Source organism: Euleptes europaea, chromosome 9, assembly GCF_029931775.1.
Source record: "Euleptes europaea isolate rEulEur1 chromosome 9, rEulEur1.hap1, whole genome shotgun sequence".
Taxonomy (NCBI): Eukaryota; Metazoa; Chordata; class Lepidosauria; order Squamata; family Sphaerodactylidae; genus Euleptes; species Euleptes europaea.
In genome coordinates this window covers 84,185,052-84,208,567 of record NC_079320.1, presented here as the reverse complement: position 1 = coordinate 84,208,567, position 23,516 = coordinate 84,185,052, and the positions used below count along the sequence as shown (strand labels likewise).

Here is a 23,516-nt window from a genome sequence, read left to right as displayed (position 1 = left end):
ATCTTCTGTTTTCCCCTGCATGCTGCTTTGAAGAGGGGGTTGGAAAAGGGTGGGGCATGATGGCGCAGGGAAGCTCAACCCAACAACAGAGTATGCATGCTCTGTGACTGGAATGAGCCAGGATGAACAGTTTAATTCGGGCCAGAAGAGGAATGGGAAAAGCCGGGTTCGTTTTGCGTCAAAACAGCATTGAGCTTCCAAGGAATGAGATATCATGCATACTGAAAAATTTGATCTTGGCTGAAACGGGGAATAAAGGAGGTTAAAGCAACCATGCATAAAGCACCTACCACCACCTATTATAGTGAAATATATAAAACAATAGCTATATTATTTGGTATTAATTGAACTGAAACTTCCAACTTCATACAATAGTTATAGGTTCTACCTTTTCTCTGCATATTATGGAACAAAACGTTTGCTAAGAACAAGTATATTTGTCGTAGAATGGGTGCCACTTCAACTTGAACTCATCTATTGGCTTCCTTTTGACCAGATGTGTTAATCTGGACATCAGAGCGAAGTCAAAAGGTTTACTGGTCCACTCAGGCATTTCTGGAATTTTGGAGGCTTTCCAATACGTTGCGTATATAATTCTAGCTGCAGTTGTCGCATACTGGAAAAGTTCCCTGTGATTGGTATTTATTTGAGTGGGTATTACACCCAGCAGCATAAATTTTGGACTCAACTCAAAGTTCATTTGTAACATGTCCTAAATTCATCATTTTCAACAAAATTATAATAATTCAGGGCAAACTCCCCGTGTCCATATTCTGCAATACAACTGAAACATTCAGAAGTAAATTGTGTGAGTGTAGGTTGTCCAAGTTTAGGAATTTGCTAGCACCAGTATTTGGTCTGCATGAGAAGTAGCCTGTGATTGAATGAAAGAGTTCTACTCAGTTTTTGTGGGGAGTTTTACATGTTAATCAGCCAAAGGAAAACAAAAGCAACAAAAAGACATTGAAAAGTCCCCTTTTCAAAAACTCAGAAACTGGCAAGTAAATCACCAAGCCGGGAAGAGCATCTCTTTTCTGAATCCAGCAAGCATTCAATTTCTCCATTTCTCATGATGTTAAAAACAAACACACACATTTTTCAAAAGCTTGGAGGAAAAAATCTGTCTGACAACTAAAAGAGTAAAGTATTGCTCATTTCTACTTCTCTCAGATCATATCCACATGGGGATTATGCCCAGGGTGGTCAGTGCGATGCCCCTGCTTTGGGGGAGGCACAATCCTTGGGGCTCCCAGGGCTTTCCCCTTTAAACCTTAGGGCTGTTTAGCTTGGAAAGAAGGTGGCTAAGGGGAGACATGACAGAGGTCTATAAAATTATGCATGGTATGGAGAGAGTGGACAGGGAGAAGCTTTCCCCCCTCTCTCATAATACTAGATTCAATGTGAGCAAGTGTAAAGTGATGCATAGTGGGGCAAAAAATCCCAACTTCTCATATACGCTGATGGGATCTGTGCTGGCAGTGACAGATCACAAAAGGGATCTTGGGGTGGTAGTGGATCACTCGATGAACATGTCAACCCAGTGTGCCGCTACTGCAAGAAAGGCAAATTCCATGCTGGCCATAATTAGATGAGGAATAGAGAATAAAAATGCTGATATCATACTGCCCTTATACAAATCTATAGCGAGACCACACTTTGAATACTGTGTACAGTTCTGCTTACCACATCTAAAAAAGATATTGCAGAGTCTGAGAAGGTGCAGAAAAGAGCAACCAAAATGATCAGGGGGCTAGAGCGACTGCCCTGTGAAGAGTGGTTAAAACACTTAGGGCCATTTAGCTTGGAAAGAAGGCGGTTAAGGGGAGACATGATAGAGGTCTATAAAATTATGCATGGTATGGAGAGAGAGGGAGAAGCTTTTCTCCCTCTCTCATAATATCAGAACGTGGGGTCATCTGCTGATGCTGGAGGGTGAGAGATTCAAAACTGAAAAGAAGTATTTCTTCACACAACTGATAGTTAAATTGTGGAACTCCCTGCCCCAGGATGTGGTGATGGCTGCCAACTAGGAAGACTTTAAGAGGGGAGTGGACATGTTCATGGAGGATAGGGCTATTCATGGCTGCTAGTCAAAATGGATATTAATCATGATGCATACCTATCCTCTCCAGGATCAGAGGAGCATGCCTATTGTATTAGGTGCTGTGGAACACAGGCAGGATGGTACTGCTGCAGTTGTCTTGCTTGTGGGCTTCCTAGAGGCCCCAGGTTGGCCACTGTGTGAACAGACTGCTGGACTTTATGTCCTTGGTCTGATCCAGCAGAGCTTTTCTTAAGTTCTTATGTTCTTAAGTTCTTATGGCAACCCTACTTACGTGCATCTTATGTGGTTACTCCAGTCTAACCTCACTGACACCAATGGGCTTCAACTAGAGTAACTCTGCACAGTGGTGTAGTGGTTAAAAGTGGCAGACTCTAGTCTGGAGAATCGGTTGGTTTCCCCACTCTTCCACATGAAGCCAGCTGGGTGACCTTGGGCCAGTCACAGTTCTCTCTGGACTCTCAGCCTCACCTATCTCACAAGGTGTCTGTTGTGGGGAGAGGAAGGGAAAGCAATTGTAAGCCAGTTTGAGACTCCTTAAAGATAGAGAAAAGTGGGGTATAAAAATCAACTTCTTCTTCTTGCCCTATTAGACTATAAAAAGCTGTATGTCCCACCCCCGAGAAGTTTAAGGCTGGGGGAAGCCTGAAAAAGCTTACAATGTATGGCACTGCTCTTCTGTTTACCTCAGTGACAGTTGTGTGTGTAAAGTGCCTTCAAGTCACAGCCGACTTATTGCGACTCCTTATGGGGTTTTCATGGCAAGAGACTAACAGAGGTGGTTTGCCAGTGCCTTCCTTTGCACAGCAACCCTGGTTGTGAGGTTCTTCAGCCAACCCCGGCAATCCCAAAAAGCCACTCGCTCAGACAGGCAGGTCTAGAGCAGGTAAACATTTATTCAGGAGCCGCAGGTACAACATGAGCAATCCACAGTTTCAAAGCTGCTAATGGCGAACCAAACTACAAAGCATAGTTTTAAGCATAGAGTCATCCCAGGTGCAACACCAAGCGAAGATAACAGCGCCTGGTAGGAAGTAGGGATGATCAAGCCAGAATATTGAAGCTGCCTGCTAGAGACTCAAGGTCAGAGCAGGGGGGGGGGGAGGAAAGGAGCGGGGACAGCATCAATTCAATGAAACAAAACCCAAACAAAATACTGGAACAGAGATGGGCCTAACTCATGTCAAGAGCCTGCCTGGACAGCCAGACTCCTGGCGGCTTGAACATCCAGAGAAACAAAGCCTAGATACACATGAACAGCAAACAATGAATACAATTGAACAGAAATAAGCATGGCGCTTGACATGGCTCTTGACACTGGTATTCCTTGGCGGCCTCCCATCCAAATACTAACCAGGGCTGACCCTGCTTAGCTTCTGAGATCTGACGAGATCGGGCTCGCTTGGGCCATCCAGGTCAGGGAAGTGACAGTTGTAGCCCCCTGTAATAACAGGAACCAAGTGTTCCATGAGTGGTTGTGCAAATGAAGAACTGAAAATAAGGCATTTGTGTTGATGTTGTTATGAGATCATAGTTAGTTGGTTTTGCCAGTCCTGTTTTGCCAGCAAATCTTTTGATATCTTCTTGTAAATCCACATATTTAGAATACTTAGACACATGAAGCTGCCTTATATTGAATCAGACCATTGGTTCATCAAGATCGGTATTGTCAACTCTAGACTGGCTGCTGCTCTCCAATGTATCGAAAGCATTAGAGCGGTGGTTCCCAATGTGGGGCACAATTTGATTTTTGAGGGGAGCAATTCAAGAATGAGTTATTAACAGTGAATTTTTTTTGCATTTCTTATGGTTCTAGGGGCCTCATATACAGTATATAAATATATATTGTGACATACTCATTTTTAAAATTAAAATCAGAATGTACACGGCGGTCAGCTGTTGACAATGGAGATGAGGAAAGCCCACTAATAGAGAGTAGTGGTGAACAGGAGTTCACTTTTTGAATAATAAGAATTATATGTCACAGTGGGGGGGGGTCAGGATTTTAGAGATGCTTAGGTGGGGCATGGCCAAAAAAAAGTTGGGAACCACTGCATTAGAGGAAAGCAGAGCAAGAAGAGTCAGCCAGAAAGGAAAAGAAGGTCCAACCCTGCTCCATAAACATATTTTTCTCTCCTCTGCAGTTTGCAAAGCCAGGGAAACAGAGGACTGGGATTCTCACCCTCCTATGGTGGTTGCGGTTTGGTTTAAAAAACAAATCTCTTTGCACTTATTAGAGGCACAACCAGGCAAGCCACAGCCACTTTCTTTGGGCGCATTGCTCAGAGGAGGGGGAGGGAGGCAAAAGTTGGAAGGGGGGGGAGAAGAAAGTTCCCCGCTTCTCCAACATCTCCGAGCCAGCCGCTCCTGCTTCCTTAGCCTGCCTGGTGGAACGAACACGTTGACAGTCTTCTCCCAAGCCCCAGAAAGGGGTGGCTGGAAGAGGACGCGTTTCCATTGTGGGGGGTAATTAAGTTACTTCCATCGGATGCTTTGCAGCAAGGAGCATCGCTACATGCAAGCAGTTGTCATCCCTGAAGTGAGAGAGCCAGGCAGGGGCTGCTTGCTGGCTGCCCACGGAGCCCAGATCACTCCTGGCCTTCGGCTACACTTTCCCTTCCAGCGCCACAGTAATCGGAGACCAAGCTCAACTCTTTTCTTCTCGAGAGGGAAATAGAAGAAGGAGTGGGAGGGGAGAGAATGGGGGATGGTGGGAAGGAAGGGGTGTCAACCCCTTGAGACTGGAGTGAATCCCCAGTTTAAATCGTGACAATGCAGGGATGGGAAAACCCGTGGATGTTTCAGAAGGATGTGGGTTGATCCCGCTTGCATGTTGCAACCATGCATGTTGCCTGCGGTGAATCGCTACATTGGTGGGATAACCGAGGGACAAAACGGCCATGCGTTAATGCCCACTGTCTCTCTCATGGGGAGTATCAGTAGTTTGTTTCCACACAATCCAGGAAATGAAAAATCAGGAAACACAAAGCTCAAGATGGCTGGTGTTACCTGGATTGCAAGGTGAAAAAGGAATTTCTATCAAAACAGCTGAACAGTGCACAGTTATTTATGTATTTAATTATTTGTATCCTGCCCCTCCCCGACCGAGGCCGGGTTCGGGGCTGCTCTGAAGCCTAGTTTACTGAGCCAATTTACAAAAGGCTGCGATAGAATGCCATAAAAATTTCAGAACTTGTTGGGTCTTCTAGAACTCTTCTTTTTCTAGCCAAGGACAGAGAGCTCTCTGAATGGCAGTTGTGGTGCTGAATATCAGTGCCAAGGACCGCTCTCCCACTTTTTATGCCCTTTAATTGTATGACATGGTTGACCACCCACACCCCCGCCTGGCAGCTGATTTTAATCAGGCATAAACCAAAACAAGATTTCACCATGTTCTTGGAATGTTTTAGGTGCAGGTGGTACAAAGTGCAAGCAGACCCTCTTCTTATCTTCGTTTCTGGTAGAAAACACAACCCCTTGTACTGGGCAAGAAGTACATCTTAATCTCACAGCTTCAAATGTCAAATAAGTGCTGGTTTTGCTCACCACTAATGATCTGACTCCCCGCCATGGAATGAAAAAGTAGGATAAAAGTATGCTAAATCAAAGTAGTATTCTTGGACAGCAATACACCACCTCTCACACTTTGTGAACAGTGGGAAAACAGGTTCCCAAATGTATATTGTGCCTAAGCATAACAAATGTTTTCATGGTACCCAATTTTTATTTAACAGAGTTTTGATTTAAGAATGACTAGGTAGAACACCAGCCATTCTCCCTATGTTTGTATCTTCCTGTAGTGGCAAGGACTGCCATGAAATATGGGAACTGTTGCAAATATCGTTTATGTACAAGCATCCATGCAGCATGAGAGAGGAAGATTATCAACCTTTGATGGACTTGGCGAGTCATTCCATCCCATGTAACAAGGTAATGCTATTTTATGAGCCTATTTGCTCTCTAAGCAAGGATTGCTACTGGACTTCCATATTTACTTTGGTTTCTCCATAAAGGAGTTTTGAGTTCCCATAGAAGGGGGTCCCCAACACTTAGCCCATGGGCCCCAGGGCACCTGCAGACACTTTTTCTGGCACCCACTGAGCATTTTCAGGAAGTGGGTGGGGCCAGGAGCTGCTTGTGTCTAGCCAGGCTTCAGGTTGGCCAGGAGAGTTCTGATTGGCTCTGCAGATGGGGGAAAATCATTTCAGCGGTTGTGGCAGCAAATAGCATATGGATCTTCACTTCTGAATGTAAGCTACCCAGTCCTTGGACATTCCCACCCATTTGGCCTGGGGCAGGGGGAGACTTGATCTGGTTGTGGGCACTCTACAGCCAGGCACTAGAAAAAGACAGCCAGCCTGAATGGGAGAAGGGGGAAAAAGCCTGCCAAAACATGCTGGCTGGCTCTTGTCCACAGCATTGCTAGCCTGAGTGGGAAGACCCTAGAATACTTAGGTGGATAGAGATCTGGTCGCAGAACCGCACTCAAAGAGTAGTTGTCAATGGCATTTCATCTGAATGGAGAGAGGTGTCCAGTGAGGTTCGGTTCTGGGCCCTGTACTTTTCAATATTTTATAAATTATCTGGATGAGGGTGTGGAGAATTCAATTAGATCTGAACACACTGGAAAAGTGGGTGATGTAAACAGGATGCAGTTCAACAAGGGTAAGTGCCGAGTTCTACATCTGGGTGAGGGACATGCACGGATAGGGGATACACTTCTGGGCAGCAGTGTGTGTGAACAAGATCTTGGGATTTGGGTGGACCGTCAGTTAAGTATGAGCAGCCAGTGTGATGCAGCGACAAAAAAAGCTAATGCAATCTTGGGGTGCATCAATAGAGGCATAACATCCAAATCGCAAGTTGACATAGTTCCGCTGTACACTGCATTGGTCAGGCCACATCTGGAGTATTGTGTGCAGTTCTGGAGGCCTCACTTCAAAAAGGATGTGGACAGAATCAAGCGGGTGCAGAGGAGAGTGACGAGGATGATCAGGGGCCTGGAGGCCAAGCCCAATGAGGAAAGGCTGATGGAGTTGGGAATGTTTAGTCTGGAGAAGAGGAGGTTGAGGGGGGATATAATTGCTATCTTTGAGTATTTGAAGGGGTGTCACTTAGAGGAGGGCAGGGAGCTTTTCCTGTTGGCAGCAGAGGATAGGACTCCCAATAATGGGTTTAAATTGAGGGTGGAAAGGTACTGGCTGGATATTAAACGGTAAAGGTAAAGGTCCCCTGTGCAAGCACCGGGCCATTCCTGACCCATGGGGTGACATCACATCCTGACGTTTTCTAGGCAGACTATGTTTACGGGGTGGTTTGCCAGTGCCTTCCCCAGTCATCTTCGCTTTACCCCCAGCAAGCTGGGTACTCAAGCTGGATATTAGGAAACATTTTTTTTTTACAGTAAGAGTTGTTTGACAGTGGAATCAGCTACCTAGGGAAGTGGTGAGCTCCCCCCTCACTGGCAGTCTTTAAGCAGAGGCTGGACAAGCACTTGTCAGGGATGCTCTAGGCTGATCCTGCATTGAGCAGGGGGTTGGACTAGGTGGCCTGTATGGCCCCTTCCAACTCTATGATTCTATTATTTAAATGGGAGTGTGAGGCCCCCCTGAAGCCCCCACAGCCAGCTGGCTACTTTCCATCCCCAGCAGCAGCAGCAGCTCCCAGGACAAAAACACACTGGCTGGCTTGAAGGGAGGGGAGTAAAGCCCTTCTGTCCAGCACCTGGGAGGAAAGCTGGCTGGCTAGCTTGAATGCAGATGTGAAGCACCCCACCAGCAGCAGCCAGCTACTTTCCATCCCAAGCAGCAGTGCCAGGACAAAAGCACCCTCTCTGGTGTGGGTTTTTTTGGCGGGGGGGGGGGGAATTAAAGTCTTTTTGTTCAGTGCCTGGGAAGAAAGCTGGCTGGAAGAGGAGGAGCTGGAATTATGAGCTGACCAGTCTCATGGCCAGGCACCAGAGCACAAGCTCTCAAGACAAGAAACACAAGTTGAACACCCAGAGGAATACTGTAATCAGGGTTGCCAGCCTCCAGGTGGTGGCTGGAGATCTCCTGCTATTACAATTGAATTCCAGGTGACATAAATTAGTTCCCCTGGAGAAATGGCTGCTTTGGCAATTGGACTCTATGGCTTTGAAGTCTCAAACCCAACCCTCCTTAGGCGTCACCCCCCAAATCTCCAGGTATTTCCCAAACTGGAGCTGGCAATCCTAACTGTAATGAGGAACGAGTCAAGTTAGAGTTGCCAACTCTGGTTTGGCCAGCTCCTGGAGATTTAGGAGTGGTGCCTGGGGAGGATGGAGTATGTGGAGGGGACTCAGCAGGGATGGACTTCTATCCATTTCCTCCAGGGGACTTGATCTCTGTAGTCTGGAGATCAGTTGTAATGCTGGGAGAACTCCAGGCCCTGCCTAGAAGTTGGCAACTGAAATCACAACCACACAGGAATCTTCTCCGTGTTGCTTCATCATCTTGCTGCTTCTGCTGGCATACATCTGAGTTTCTTAGGTCCTAAGACTGAAACACCTGCGCAGTTGAATGCTGTGAGCATTTGAAAATGAACTAAAAACTGAACACAGTTGGGAGAAATGGAAATGAGAGATTAGGAGAAATGGGAAGAGCAAGAGACCAGGGGCACCTTAAAGACTAACAAAATCTCTGGTCGGGTACGAGCTTTCGTGAGTCGCAGCTCACTCTGAAGCTACCCATCGTGATCTATCTCTAGGAGAAATGGGGTTTGGGGTTGTGGGAATTAGTAACTGGTGGAAATAATAGACTTTAGAAGACTTTAGAATTTATTTATTTATTTTTTCCATCAAGTCAAAAGTTGACTTATGATGATCCCGTATTTTTTCGGAGGTGGTTTGTCATTGCCTGCCTCCTCGTCATGCCCCTGGTATTCCTTGGAAGTTGCCGATCCCAATACTTGCCAAGGAGTGTGTGACTGGCCCAAGGTCACCCAGCAAGCTTCCATGGTGCCACTGGGGATTTGAATCTGGGTTTCCCAGATCCTAGTCCAACACCTTAACCACTACACATCTCACTTAGAAATAATATACTTATAGAAAATATACACCTAAGGAAAGGAGTTGAAAGAAAGGAAAGGTGAATAGAAAAATCCCTTTTCAACTGGCTGACAGTGGTATCGAACTTGGAAGGGGCTTGGTTGTGACTTGGCTTGCACATGATAGGGAGCTACACGCCTGGTTAGAAGCTGAAAAAAATTCTGTGCTGGTTTGGAGTGTGAGGACCAGTGTTTGGCAGCTGAGGGAAGTGACCTGAAATTAAAGCCTTGGAAAGGAAGCAACCCGTAATAAATATGTGGTTTAGTATCAGAGTCATCAGATTGCATTATCTTGCTTGGGCGACAAAATACCTTGAACGAAGAAGAGCTGGTTTTTATACCCCGATTTTCTCTACCCTTAAGGAGTCTCAAACCAGTTTACAATTGCCTTCCCTTCCTCTCCCCACAACAGACACCTCGTGAAGTAGATGGGGTGGAGAGAGTTCGGAAAGAACTGTGACTGGTCCAAGGTTCATGTGGAGGAGTGAGGAATCAAACGGGGTTCTCCAGATTAGAGTCCACCACTCCTAACCCCTGTACCACTGGCTCCACTAACACACTTAACCCTGTAAATTCTGTATTTGTGTATTTATATGGTAACACAGTCAAATGTTACCATGGCCCTTGTGCTTTGTCGTTACAGTTTGAATGATGCCATAAATTCAATATTGATTTCCCCCCTTACAGTCACTGTTTTGGAGCAAGACCAATAACCTTGTACATCGTTACACAAAAACTAATGATTTATTTACACTGGAGGACACCTTGCTGGGCTACATAGCAGATGGAATGTCGTGGTGTGGAAGCTCCAGTGATCCAGGTAAGAAGAGCTAATTACCTTTACAAGAAAAAGATTCAAGTTTTGTTTTTTGTTTTTGTACTGGTCAGATAGTAGGCCAGGAATTTCATTCCATTCCCAAAGGTATGAAGTAGAAAGAATTTAAATGGACAGAACCAAGAAGTCTCAGCTCAGAAACAACCTTAGATATTACTCCAAGCAACCAGTAGTTTCAATGATCTGTTCCCCCCCCCCTTTATCATATTGTTATGAGAATTCCAAGCTTCACTCTCATACCTAGTTTGCAGGAGTCCCATGAACTTTTTGGGATTTATTTCTGAATAAATATGCATAGGATTAGCTATAAAACTTGGGGGTTTGGTCATGTCACAACCCACTTATGGTGACCCCATAGGGTTTTTAAGGCAAGAGACATTCAGAAGTGGTTTGCCATTAGTTAACACTGTGTACCAACCCTGGACTTCCTTGGTAGTCTCCCATCCAAAAACTAACTGGGGCTAACCCTGCTTAGCTTCCAAGATCAGATGAGATCAGGCTAGCCTGGGTGATCCAAGTCAGGCTGTAAAACTATATTACTTCTTTTGTGATCTCACTGTGATAACGAAGTAAATATATGTACTTACATGAATTGCAGAATGTCACACAGCTTCCTTTATTGCAACTACAAATCAGACTAACAAAGAACTGAACACAAGAAAAGAAAACAGTCCCGGGGGTGCAGTTTTCCTCCATCCCATAATCAGTTTCTAGTTAACTCTACTATCCATTTTACTACAACTTCTGTATAATACTAACTAAAATGCAAAGCAGTTTACTCCCACATTATAGGAGAAAGTAGAAAATAATGTTAAACAAAGAAGTAAACTTTGCATGGCTTGGAAGAAAAACTTTTAAAATGACAGCTAATGTTGTGATTAAAAGGCTGGACCCAAGATCAAGAAGACTGGATTCCCCAACAGCCAGGCCATTCATCAAATGATCTTGGGCTAGACATCACAACCTACCCCACAAAGGTGCTATCAGGGCAGGCTTAGCCAATGAGCAAGAGGGGTGGCTTCCCTGGGCCCCACACTTGGGGAGGCAATTTCCCACAGCCCCCCACCCAGGAAGCCCCACACCCAAGAAGAAGAGTGGGCTCCTGCTGCCACTTACAGCTGCCCCATCTGGGCATAGGGCAACTGGCTTCTGTCAACAGCAGTGGCTCCCGCCAACCTTTCACAAGATGAGGGCCACCTCTTGTTCGGTCCTGGCGGGGAGGGGGCAGCCATCATGGGGCCCCATCCTGGACTTTTGGACAGGGCCCCAGAATCATTAAGGCTGTCCCCTGGTGTTGGGCGGATTCCATGCTGGGGGTGGGGTGGGGGAGAAGAGAAGCACATACACCTGCTTTTAGCAGATAGATAGATAGATAGATAGATAGATAGATAGATAGATAGATAGATAGATAGATAGATAGATAGATAGATAACCCTTTATTAATATCTTTGTCTAATTTAAGGTTGTAACCCAGGTTAATCAGAAGTTACTTTTTAAAACTTTTAAATGATACTTCAGCCATTCATCATACCAGTAAAGCAAACCAAGGGGCCATCAAAAGTCTTCTTGTAATCACAGTTCCTTGTAGATATATAGTTACATTCTAGCTATTCAGTTAGTAAATCCAGATGCAGAATACAAGCAGTACATTGTTCACTTGATACAAAGAGGTGAATGCATCATATTTAATATATTATTTATTTATTTAAAACATTTTAATGCTTCCTTTCTGCCAAATCAGTGTCCGCAAGGAAGTGAACATAAAAAAAATTAAAGCATTTAAGCAGTTAAACATACAGTGAAAATTATAAAATAATTAAATTAAAACACATAATCAAACAACACTAGACAGAGGGCCAGTAACTGTTATTGGAGATATGCTAGATGAAACAAAAAAATCTTCACCTGCTAGCGAAAGATACTGATAAAGGGAGACAGATGAATCTCCCTGAGGAGGGAGTTCCAAAGTTTTGGGGCCATAACCAAGAAGGCCCTTTCTCAGGCTGCAACTGAAGTTCCTGGTTGTCTTATATAGTCCAATGATAGACAACAAGGAGGAAGTTAAAAGCAACAGTTCTTTATTTAGCTAAACACAGACCTGGGGTGAAATAACCCACAGATAAGATGCAGGGTTATTCACCAGAGAACAAAGGAAGCTCAGTATCATTTAGGCATTCGGATGGGGCAGGCCCATAGCTGCTGACAAGCAGATTGATACACAGAAGCACCAATACACATTAGGTGCCTACTTCACATTAATTCGCATAGCCTATAGATATTGCCCGAAGGCATCTCCAAGCAAGTGCTAGGTCTTGTGATCTAGGAAGTAGAAAACACATTCCTGAGGTTTGAGGTAATTCAGAGCTCTCTACTGGCGAAAGGCCGTACCAGGCAAGCAATGTAATCTGTTGGCCTCTTATAGTTGTGGATGCCAACGTTCCCAAAGCTTCCATGTGTGTGCGTATGAATACCTAGTGTTCTATACCAGCCCTTATATCTGGGCATTACACAACCTATCTAGCTTCAGATTGGGGCGGGGGCGCAACCAAAGCAGGGCCTCCAAAGATTACTGAAGTGAACGGGTAGATTCATATGGATAAGGCACTTCTTAACATATGTTGGTCGCAGGCCACAAAGGGTTTTAAAGGTCAATACCAGCACCTTGAATTGAGCCTGGAAGCAAATTGGAGGCCAATGTAGATGGTACAAGACTGGGGGGGGGGGGAGAGAAGGTGCCGCCGCCGCTGTTGCTCTCCCCACCGGGGCTGGGCAGTGCCTTCTACCCGGCAGGGAAAGGAGCCGTTGCTGTGCTGCCAGGGCCCGGAAGTCTCCCGGCAGAAGTCTCCCGGCATGCACGGGTGAGCTCCTTCCTCTGTTACGTGGCTGCCATTTAAGTTGTGATAACAGAGGAAGGAGTTCTCCCAGGAATGTAGCAAAAGGGGGAGGGGTCAACATGTGCTTGTGCAACGCACGTGCATGGGGACCTCGCCAATTCCCTGCATTCCAGGGAGAAAAGAGGGAGAAAGCGGCTATGCGTTAATGGCCACAGAGTTTTGGATGGGCTTCTTCTGTGCACAATAGCCTTTGTGCACTCTGCTAATTTAACAAGGATTTGGGCATAATGAGAGCCCTCATCATCCAACACTCCCCTCCCCAAACCCCAGTGTCCTCAGGCTCCACCCCCCAAAATCTCCAGGTATTTCCCAACCTTGGGCTGGCAACCCTACCACCTCCTTTCTCTTAGGGCACAAGATATCCATTTTATATTTTTTGTTCAAAATGCATTTATTTTAGGAATTGACTACAACTCTTGCCCAAAATGGAACGAGTGTGAGAACAACCCCAGTTCAATATACTGGAAAATGACATCCAAGATGGTATGTTCCATAACATGCTGCTCAATAAAATTAAAATATAGTATGCTTTCATAATACGCTAATGAATAAAGTTAAATGGCTAATTTTTAAAAAATCTTATCGCTTGATTGCTCATTCTGAGTGAGGTCGGCCAGATTTGCTTTTGCAAGGGTAGATTCATGCCATTAGTGGTTGAGAGGATCAAAAGCTATATCTTGCTTCAATTGGGTTGCCAGCTTCAGCCTGGGAATTACCTGGAGATTTTGGGGGTGGAACCTGAGGAGGACCGGTTTGGGGAGGGGAAGGACTTCAATGGGGTATAATGCCATATACCAAAGCGGCCATTTTCTCCAGGTGAACTGATCTCTGTCACTTGGAGATCAGTTGTACTAGCAGGAGATCTCCAGCTACCACCTGGAGGTTGGCAACCCTATGCTACAAAGTATTAATGCAAAGAAGCCTTAAATATGCTAAAGAAATTAATAGTAACTGGAAGGTGTTTTAGCTGTTCTTTTGTGAAAGCAGATTTTGCAGCTACCAACGAGGGGAGAGACTGTTGAACACTGCTGGGTTGACAGCTCTAGAAAACTATTACACAGAAACAAATGCCAGTTTTTAACTCTTCCAATACCCATTGTTTTATTCAAAGCTAAGAACAGCACTTGTTTTAGTTTGCAGGAGCAGCATGTGGTACAGTCCAAGCAATGCTCAATGGGTCAATAGAAAATGGTGCATTCAGAAATGACAGGTATGTTCCTACATCAGTGTAGCATACTAGTGACAGTGTTGGACTGGGATCAGGGAGACCTGGGTTCCAATCCTCATTCTGCTATGAAGCTCACTGGATGATCTTGGGCCAGTCATTCTCTTTCAGTCTAACCTACCTTACAAGCTTGTTGTGAGGATAAAATGAGGAAGGAAGAATCATGTATACTGTCGTGAGCCCCTCAGAGGAAGGGATACAGTGTATGAGACGGAGTCCAAACTATTGTTGATCTATACAGTTACTCATCACTGCAATTATAGTGGCTGAGCTAGAAAACGCCAGTGTGTATCTGTGGTTCAATAGAGTATCATTCACTGTTTACTTGTAGGTTCAGAAATTAGCCATATTTGCCATCTAACTTCCATGTAGTCTGTTCTCGTGGTCAGTCATCAGGCCCACAGAGAAACAGGGCCTTTTCTCTGCCCAAGCTCCTAAGCAAGTACTTGGGGTACCACAATAAGGAGAGTCCCACAGCTCTGGAGGGGTTGGGCTGTCTCCCAGCCATCAAGCTGCCCAGGAGGTGAGCAAACATAAGAAGAGCCCTGCTGGATCAAACCAGTGGCCCATCTTGTCCAGCATCCCATTTCACGCAGTGGCCAACCAGTTGTCTTGGAGGGCCAATAAACAGGATATAGAGGCCAAATTCCACATGGCACCTGGAGATCTCCGGCTATTACACCTGGTCTCCAAACGACCAAGATCAGTTCCCTTGGAGAAAATAGCTACTTTGGAGGATGGACTCTGTGGTATTATATTCTTCTGAGGTCCCACCCCTCCCCAGGCTCCACCCCCAATATCTCCAGAAATTTCCCAGCCCACAGCTGGCAACCCTAGGTGACAGGTTTACTTAGGTTGGGGTGACAAACGTTTTACTGTTTGCAACTTGACCTGCCTCAACATGGCTAAGTAGATAGCAGCTGGAAATGTGCTGTTACCAAATGACTAAAGGTTTGAGCCCCAATACAGCTGAATTCAATGTAGTAAGCTAACTTGCTCACAGTGGGGCTTAGTCATAACTAACTTCAGCTTGACTGCAGCCTTGATTGCACACATCACAATGTGTGATCGCAGGACAAGACGTTTGGTCAGATCAACTGCTTTTTTCTCCCCTAGGTGTTCATAATCATTTCTTCTTTGAGAAAGCAAAAGTGATTTACACCAACTAAGAGCCAAACTAGACATTACGTTTTTTGGAGTGCTGTGCCTGGGTTTCCCTAACCAAACTTGCATTCTCAGCAGCTGCACACCATTTTGACAAGCTGGAACTGCCCCCAGCATGGAATTGTTTTAGGGTATGTGCTGCTCCCAAGTTATGTAAATAGCTCCCTGCTGGGGGCTATTTCAGCTTCTGAAGATGGTGTGGGGGGAGGCAGGAAACGGGAGTTGGGTTGGGTAAACCCAGACACAACTTGCCAAAAAGATCTACTAAATCCATATGTTCATAATTGATTAACATGGGAGTACCCTCATTCCGCAAAACAATCACTACATTTATTTGGGGAAATCTGCCAGACTAGCAAAGCAGTGAATAAAAGTTCTTTTAATAACTTTCCACATCAGCTTCTAGGTAGGAATCCCCTATAAGGCTTCTCACATGCTGAAACATTCTGCACAGACTGGATTCTGTGTAGAGTCCTGAAATCACCCCTGGGGCTCCGCACATGGATTCTTCTTTCCTGAGTGAGACTTGGTCTCTCCTTTCCTTCTTTCCTCTCAGAGAATGGGTAGTCACATAGAAAATGTCGACCATTCATTCATTGAGTGTGCAAAAATGGATCCTAGCAGAGCCTAGATCTTCACAAACAAATTTAACGATTGGGCAAACAAATTTTCTTTTCTGAAAGTATGAGTAGCTTATAATGACTGAAGATTTTAGCAAGTTTCCCTGGTTTGGCTAGTAAAAGTGTTTTCTGTTCCTTTTTTCATGATCATGTTCTGCCAGCATTTTTGGAAGTGTTGAAATACTTAACTTAAATCCAGATAAAGTCTCCGCAGTACAACTTTGGCTTATGTATGACATTGAAGGAACTCAAAGGTATGGTTTGCCCATGGAGAATAAGATATTTCTTGATATGATTCAGTTTAAAATAGACTTTAAACATATCTTGTTACTAAGATATGTTTCTTTCTTACCAGCTTTCTTACTAGCTTTTGTAGTGTTAGTATAGTTCATAGAGTGAAACTAGTTTTTTTGGAAAACTGACATTAACTAATTATATAATATTATATTTGCCATATTTATGTATTGCAAATGCATTGCAGTCTGTCCCACCTGTTAAAAGTCTGCTTTTAAAATTATGCATGATGTTCTGTGTTCCATTTCGCGGCACAGGACCTAACTACATGTCACATTTTCCTCACATTCTCTCTGGGTCCTGGTGATTAGATAGAATCATAGAGTTGGAAGGGGCCATAGAGACCATCGAGTCCAACCCCCTGCTCAACGCAGGATCAGCCTAGAGCATCCCTGACAAGTGCCTGTCCAGCCTCTGCTTAAAGACTGCCAGTGATGTCTTTTGTGAGATGTCTGTTGTGAGTTCTGTGCTCAGAACTCAATGCCCGATTCAGATCAGGACCACAGTACATGGGGAAAGAGGACATAAGCCTTCTTCTTGTGTAGTTTTACCAACTTAAAATGCCTCGTAGGTGCTATTTGTCCTGTTAGGGAGACTACATTATTGATTCATAAGTTGAATTTAAGGAGTATATGAAGAAGCTGCTGAAAATAATTTGCAACCATTTGTTGCTGGTCCCCATTTGTGGGACTCAATGCAAGGAAGTATGTATGTACCCACAAAGAAAAGGAACAGTGTCTTGTAACTGCACAATTTCAATCTCATACTATTGTACTGTTCCAAAGTTTCAAAAATCCCTGTTGGTGAGAGTGCTGAAATCCTCACATCCCCACCTTCTAGTTTTCAATGTTCCACAGGGAGAAAGAATAACTGTTAAACCAGTGTAAGTTTGTAGAGCCCTGACCTGGATAGCCCAGGCTAGCCCGATATTGTGAAATCTTGGAAGCTAAACAGGATCGGCTCTGGTTAGTATTTGGATGGGAGGCGGGCAAATGTAGTCCCCATCTTCAAGAAGGGGAAAAAGGAGGATCCAGGTAACTACCGACCCATCAGCTTGACTTCTATACCGGGAAAAGTTTTTGAACAAATCATCAAACAGTCAGTCCTTGAGCATTTAGAAAGGATGGATCTGATTACTAAGAGCCAGCACGGGTTTCTCAAGAACAAGTCATGTCAGACTAATCTTATCTCCTTTTTTTGAGAAAGTTACTACCTTGCTGGATCAGGGGAATGCAATAGATATCATTTATCTTGATTTCAGTAGGGCTTTTGATAAGGTTCCACATAATATTCTTGTTGACAAATTGGGAAAATGTGATTTAGATCCTATTACTGCTAGGTGGATCTGTAACTAGCTGACAGATCGCACCCAAAGAGTACTTGTTAATGGTTCCTCATCCACTTGGAGAGGAGTGACTAGTGGAGTGCCAAAGGGATCTGTCCTGGGCCTTGTGTTGTTTAACATCTTTATAAATGATTTGGATGAAGGAATAGAAGGGATACTTATTAAATTTGCAGATTATACTAAATTGGGAGGGGTAGCAAATATGGTAGAAGAGAGAGCCAGGATACAGGATGATCTTGACAGGCTGGAGAATTGAGCTAAAACTTAAAAAATGCATTTCAACAGAGACAAATGTAAAGTTCTGCATTTAGGTAGGAAAAATCAAATGCATAATTATAGAATGGGGGAGACTTGTCTTAGCAGTAGTGTGTGCAAAAAGGATCTTGGGGTCTTAGTAGACCAAACACTGAACATGAGTCAGCAGTGTGATGCGGTAGCTAAAAAGGCAAATGCGATCTTGGGCTGCATCAACTGTATAGAGTCCAGCTCACGCGAAGTAATGTCCAGCTCACGCTTTACTCTGCTCTGGTTAGACCTCACCTAGAGTATTGTGTTCAGTTTTGGGCACCGCAGTTTAAGAAGGATGTAGACAAGTGTGTCCAGAAGAGGGCAACAAAAATGGTGAGGGGTCTGGAGACCAAGTCCTATGAGGAAAGGTAGAAGGAGCTGGGTATGTTTAGCCTGAAGAGGAAAAGATTGAAAGATGATATGATAACCATCTTCAAGTACTTGAAGGGCTGTCATATAGAGGATGGTGCCGAGTTGTTTTCTGTTGCCCCATAAGGTCGGACCAGAACCAATGGGTTGAAATTAAATTAAAAGAGTTTCTGTCTAGACATTAGGAAGAATTTTCTAACAGTTAGAGCAGTGGTAAGTTCTGCTTCCCTGGAGATTTTTAAGCAGAGGCTAGATGGCCATCTGTCAGCAATGCTGATTCTGTGACCTTAGGCAGATCATGAGAGGGAGGGCATCTTGGCCATCTTCAGGGGTTTGGACTAGATGACCCTGGTTGTCCCTTCCAACTCTGTGATTCTGTGACCTCCAAGGTATAATAGGGTCATGACACAGAGGCAAGCAATGGCAAGCCACTTCTGAACATCTCTTGCCTTGAAAACTCTGAGGTCACCATAAATCAGCTGTGACTTGAAAGCCGAAAAAAGAGAGTCTGTAGTATAGATATGCCCAGATAAGTTGAAAGTCAAATGATATGGTGACAGCTGTCCATATCCATCACAATATCACTGTTCAAATGATTGTAATGTTTCAACACATTGTTAGCCTGGAGACAACAAGCTGGCATTAAAAAAAAAACAAGTGAAAGGAAATCAATTCTCAAAACCTATTTTTTTAAATAGATGCTTTGCTATTGAAAAATTATGGGTTATTTGGTTGCAGTTTCAGCTCCTTAACAGTAGGGGGTTCTCTAAGATAGTGTTTCACTTTCTCCCAGCAATTCTAAAATTTTAGCAACTTGAGGAAGCATATTTTATTTCATTTTTTGCAGACCCCGATGAGCAGGACAAGGAGATGTGATTGTCTTTCCTTGATGTTTTTTTTAATGTACCTGTACACAGATTGTAAACATTATAATCTCAATGAGTTTAACAACAATGGTATATGTATATTTTTCCTAGTGAATCTTGCACAGGTCCTTCTATAAAAATGCTGAAAAGCATCCTAGAAAACCGAAAGATCAGTGTCACTTGCAAAGAGAATTATAGGTAATTTGCTATCATGCTTTTGGTACTTGTTGTAAACTTGTTTCAAGTGAGGTTTATATCTCAGCTGTTCTGACTAGGTTGCCTTTTTATGATCTGTGGACATTGCAAAGAGAATATGTGCAGCGTAGATAAGAACATAAGAAAGGCCCTGCTGGATCAGACCAAGGTCCATCAAGTCAAGCAATCTGTTCACACAGTGGCCAACCAGGTGCCTACAGGAAGCCCACAAACAAGACAACTGCAGCAGTACCATCCTGCCTGTGCTCCACAGTACCTAAGATAATAGGCATGCTCCTCTGATCCTGGAGAGAATAGGTATGCATCATGACTAGTATCCATTTTTGCTAGTGACCATGAATACCCCTCTCCTCCATGAACATGTCCACTCCCCTCTTAAAGTCTTCCAAGTTGGCAGCCATCACCACATCCTGGGGCAGGGAGTTCTACAATTTAACTATGTGTTGTGTGAAGAAATACTTCCTTTTATCTGTTTTGAATCTCTCACCCTCCAGCTTCAGCAGATGACCCTGCGTTATGAGAGAGGGAGAAAAGCTTCTCCCTGTCCACTCTCTCTATACCATGCATAGTTTTATAGACCTCTATCATGTCTCCCCTTAACCGCCTTCTTTCCAAGCTAAACAGCCCTAAGTGTTTTAACTGCTCCTCACAGGGCAGTTGCTCTAGTCCCCAATCATTTTGGTTGAGCTTTTCTGCACCTTCTCAGACTGTATAATATCCTTTTTTAGGTGTGGTGACCAGAACTGTACACAGTATTCCAAGTGTGGTCTCACCATAGATTTGTACAAGGGCAGTATGATAACAGCAGTTTTATTCTCTATTCCTTGTCTAATTATGACCAGCATGGAATTTGCCTTTTTCACAGCAACCATACATTGGGTTGACAACTTCATCCACTACCACCCCAAGATCCCTTTCTTGGTCTGTCGCTGTCAGTACAGATCCCATCAGTGTATATGTGAAGTTGGGATTTTTTGGCCCAAATATGCATCAATTTACACTTGCTCACATTGAACCTTGTTTGCCATTTTAATGCCCATTCCTCCAGTTTGAAGAGATCCTTCTGGAGCTCTTCACAGTCTGATTTTGTTTTAACCACCCTAAATAATTTGGTGTCATCTGCAAACTTGGCCACCTCGCTGATCACCCCCAACTCGTGGTCATTGATGAACAGGTTGACAAGGACCAGTCCCAACACAGATCCTTGAGGGACCCCACTGCTCACATCCCTCCATTTTGAGAACTGACCATTGATTCCTACTCACTGCTTCCTATTTTTCAGCCAGCTCTCAACCCATGACTATGAAGCTTAGCAGTCTTCGGTGGGGGACTTTGTCAAAAGACTTTTGGAAATCCAAATACACAATGTCCACATGCTTGTCCACATGGTTATTGATGCTTTCAAAAAATTCTAAGAGGTTAGTGAGACAGGACAGGACCTACCAGATATACTGGTGTGGTATCAAGGCTAGTTTGATGCTGCATTTAAGACACTATAGCCAATATTCTAAGTTCCCTGAAATAATTCCATTGGAGATTGAGAACAGTGCTCCCTTGTGCAGCAGGGCCGTAGGTAGTGTGGTTATGTACAGGGACTGGCTACTGAAAGAAAACAAATCAAAATTTCCCATGAAGTAGCACAATCCCTTTGATCTGCCTAAACAGTTCACTGGATCTTCTTATCTGTGTTCCTTTTACATGCATAGGATTTCAGCCTTACTGTTTTATGTTTTATTTTAATCTTTGGAGACTGACCTGATTTTGTGTGTGTGTACACACACACACACACAATCAGAACAGTCTCCAAAGATTAAAATACATGTACACATATACACACACATATACAGTGAACAAGTACTTATTTTAGGTAGATTGTGCCTGGAGCTTTTGATGCTGTGTTTTACTAAAAGAGACCCTACGTGTTATGGTTCTGATGTATTTCTTATTGTCTTACAACAGGCCAGTCCAATTGCTTCAGTGTGCCAGCAATCCTGACCACCCCACCTGCAGACTTTGCCGTTATACCACACAGTGAAAACGTGGTGTATATCATTACGCTGTGTTTATCATTATTCAATTTCATATAATACTGAATGGAGTTTATGTATATCATCAAGTAATATAAAGAGACCAACTGGAAGGAATAGCTGCAGGCTTGTGTCTTATGAGGCCAGATCTCCCAGCTAGGGCCTGGAGTTCTTCCAGAGTTACAACAAAGAAGAAGAATAGTAGGTTTTTATACCCCGCTTTTCTCTACTGTAAGGAGCCTCAAAGAGGCTTACAATCGCCTTCCCCTCCCACAACAGGCACCTTGTGAGGTAGTCGGGGCTGATATAGTTCTGAGAGAACTGTGACTAGCCCAAGGTTGCCCAGCTGGCTTCATATGGAGGAGTGGGAAATGGAAACCGGTTCTCCAGATTGGAGGCCACCACTTTTAACCACTATACCACGCTGGCTCTATGTGACGACAGTTTACAGAGATCACTTCCTTGAAGGAAATGGCAACTTCGGAGTGTAGGCACTATGGAATCATACCTCTCCTGAGTTCTCTCCCTTCCCCAAACTCTACATTCCCCAGCCTCCACCCCCAAATCTCCAGGAATTTCCTAGACCAGATCTGGCAACCTTAACCCCCACAATTGTGTGTGTGGGGGGGGGGGTCATGTGAACTGCAAAATCTTCCAGTCTCCTGTTCAGGGCTCAGTTTCCCATTGTCTTTTCTCCAATGTCACCTTTCCCCAAGCTGTGACTGAAGCAAGGACAGGTGGATGTAAAACACTTGGGAAGAGGGACCACAAGAAGACAGATGATGTACAGGGTTTTGCATTCCTCACCTTGATTACTCCTTAAATTACTAATTTCACATAGATCACCTTGCTTTCACATAGATCACCTTGCTTTCACATAGATCACTAATTTCTCAACTTGCACCCCCACCACCATTGTGTTTCCTGGCACCAACCTCCCCTTTTCCCCATCAAAAAGGCAATCCTGGCTTCCTCATGGGAGCAGGAGGTGTTTCAGAAGAGGTATGACCTTGTGTGTGCAGGAAGCACCCTAACCTCTCAGAATTTCCTGACTGCCCCCAGCTCCCATGGCAGTAATTTTGTGCATGGTGACACTATCCATGGCAGCCATTTTGTCCTCTAAATTCCAGAAGGGCCCACAGGCTCAACAGGGTTGGAGGCACTGACATAGATTATGGCAGATCTGGGTTTAAACTCATGGATTGGCTAACCTCACATCTAGATGGCTGTGCATGCAGGAACATACTGTGTGTGACATAATTCTGTGGTGTGAGTGTTACCCTAGGGGGGGAAAAAGGAAGGTGACAAGGTAAGAGAGAGCACTGCACTTTGACTTCCCAAAGTAGATGGTTATTCCCACGTCAGTTAAAGAAAAGAAACACGAGGCTGGTTGGGAGGTACAACAAAGAGGGTGTTGATGGGCTTGGCTTGAGTCTAGCCTTCAGTGGCACGGGCCAGCTGGTGGCAGCACTAACCCAGGATGGGCATACCTTGCTTGGAAAGTAAAAAAAAAAAAAAACCCTTAACCAGCCCTAAGAAGTGTCCTGGGAATTATGGGATGCAATGGCTGGTTTGTACAGTTGCCAGTAAGGGAGAGAGCATGAGCACTTAAATCCCCTTCACACACATAAAATCACACAAACGGCTGTTGTGTTTACATCTGTGTATTCAACCTCCTTGTTTTGAGAGGTAAGACCATGCACATATTATGTGCCTATTGCTCACATCACACATTGCATTGTTCTGTACACATAGTGGACTGAGGCTCTCTCATGTTTCCTACTACAGACAGGCCCCTTCTTTTTTCCTTTCTCTTCATGTCTTGCCTTGTTTTTCATCAGCTTATCTACCGGGATGAAGACAGAAGGCTGGGCTGTGTGCAAATTCAGAGACCATATAGATAATAGTGACATCACTTGGTTATTGGGAGATCCTTTTTTTCCCAGATAAATGTTGTCCCACCCAAGGAGCTAATGTATATTGTGTCTCTAAGTTTAAAGGTTTTGCTGTAAAATATTTTGCTACTAATTGTCAGTGACTGTTCTTATCGAAAAATAATGAAAATGTCAATAAACACTGCCAAAATAGAGGGTCTGTTCCAGTAAGTATCTATTCCGGCTGCTAATGACACAGACACCCCAGAAGGTTGGACCAGAACCAGCGGGTTGAAATTAAATCAAAAGAGTTTCCATCTAGACATTAGGAAGAATTTTCTAACAGTCAGAGCAGTTCCTCAGTGGAACAGG

The 23,516-nt window shown here is 44.2% G+C and overlaps 1 protein-coding gene across 1 annotated transcript in view; it reads left to right on the top strand.

Moving 5' to 3' along the window:
- Positions 1-21,278, top strand: part of LOC130482968 (ADP-ribosyl cyclase/cyclic ADP-ribose hydrolase 1-like) — a 30,504-nt gene extending 9,226 nt beyond the window's left edge. Inside the window, 7 exon segments of the mRNA XM_056855846.1 lie at positions 5,870-5,992; positions 9,815-9,947; positions 13,257-13,339; positions 13,990-14,066; positions 16,027-16,119; positions 19,139-19,225; positions 21,203-21,278. Coding sequence (XP_056711824.1) covers positions 5,870-5,992; positions 9,815-9,947; positions 13,257-13,339; positions 13,990-14,066; positions 16,027-16,119; positions 19,139-19,225; positions 21,203-21,278 — 672 coding nt within the window.
- Positions 21,279-23,516: the final 2,238 nt, after the last annotated feature.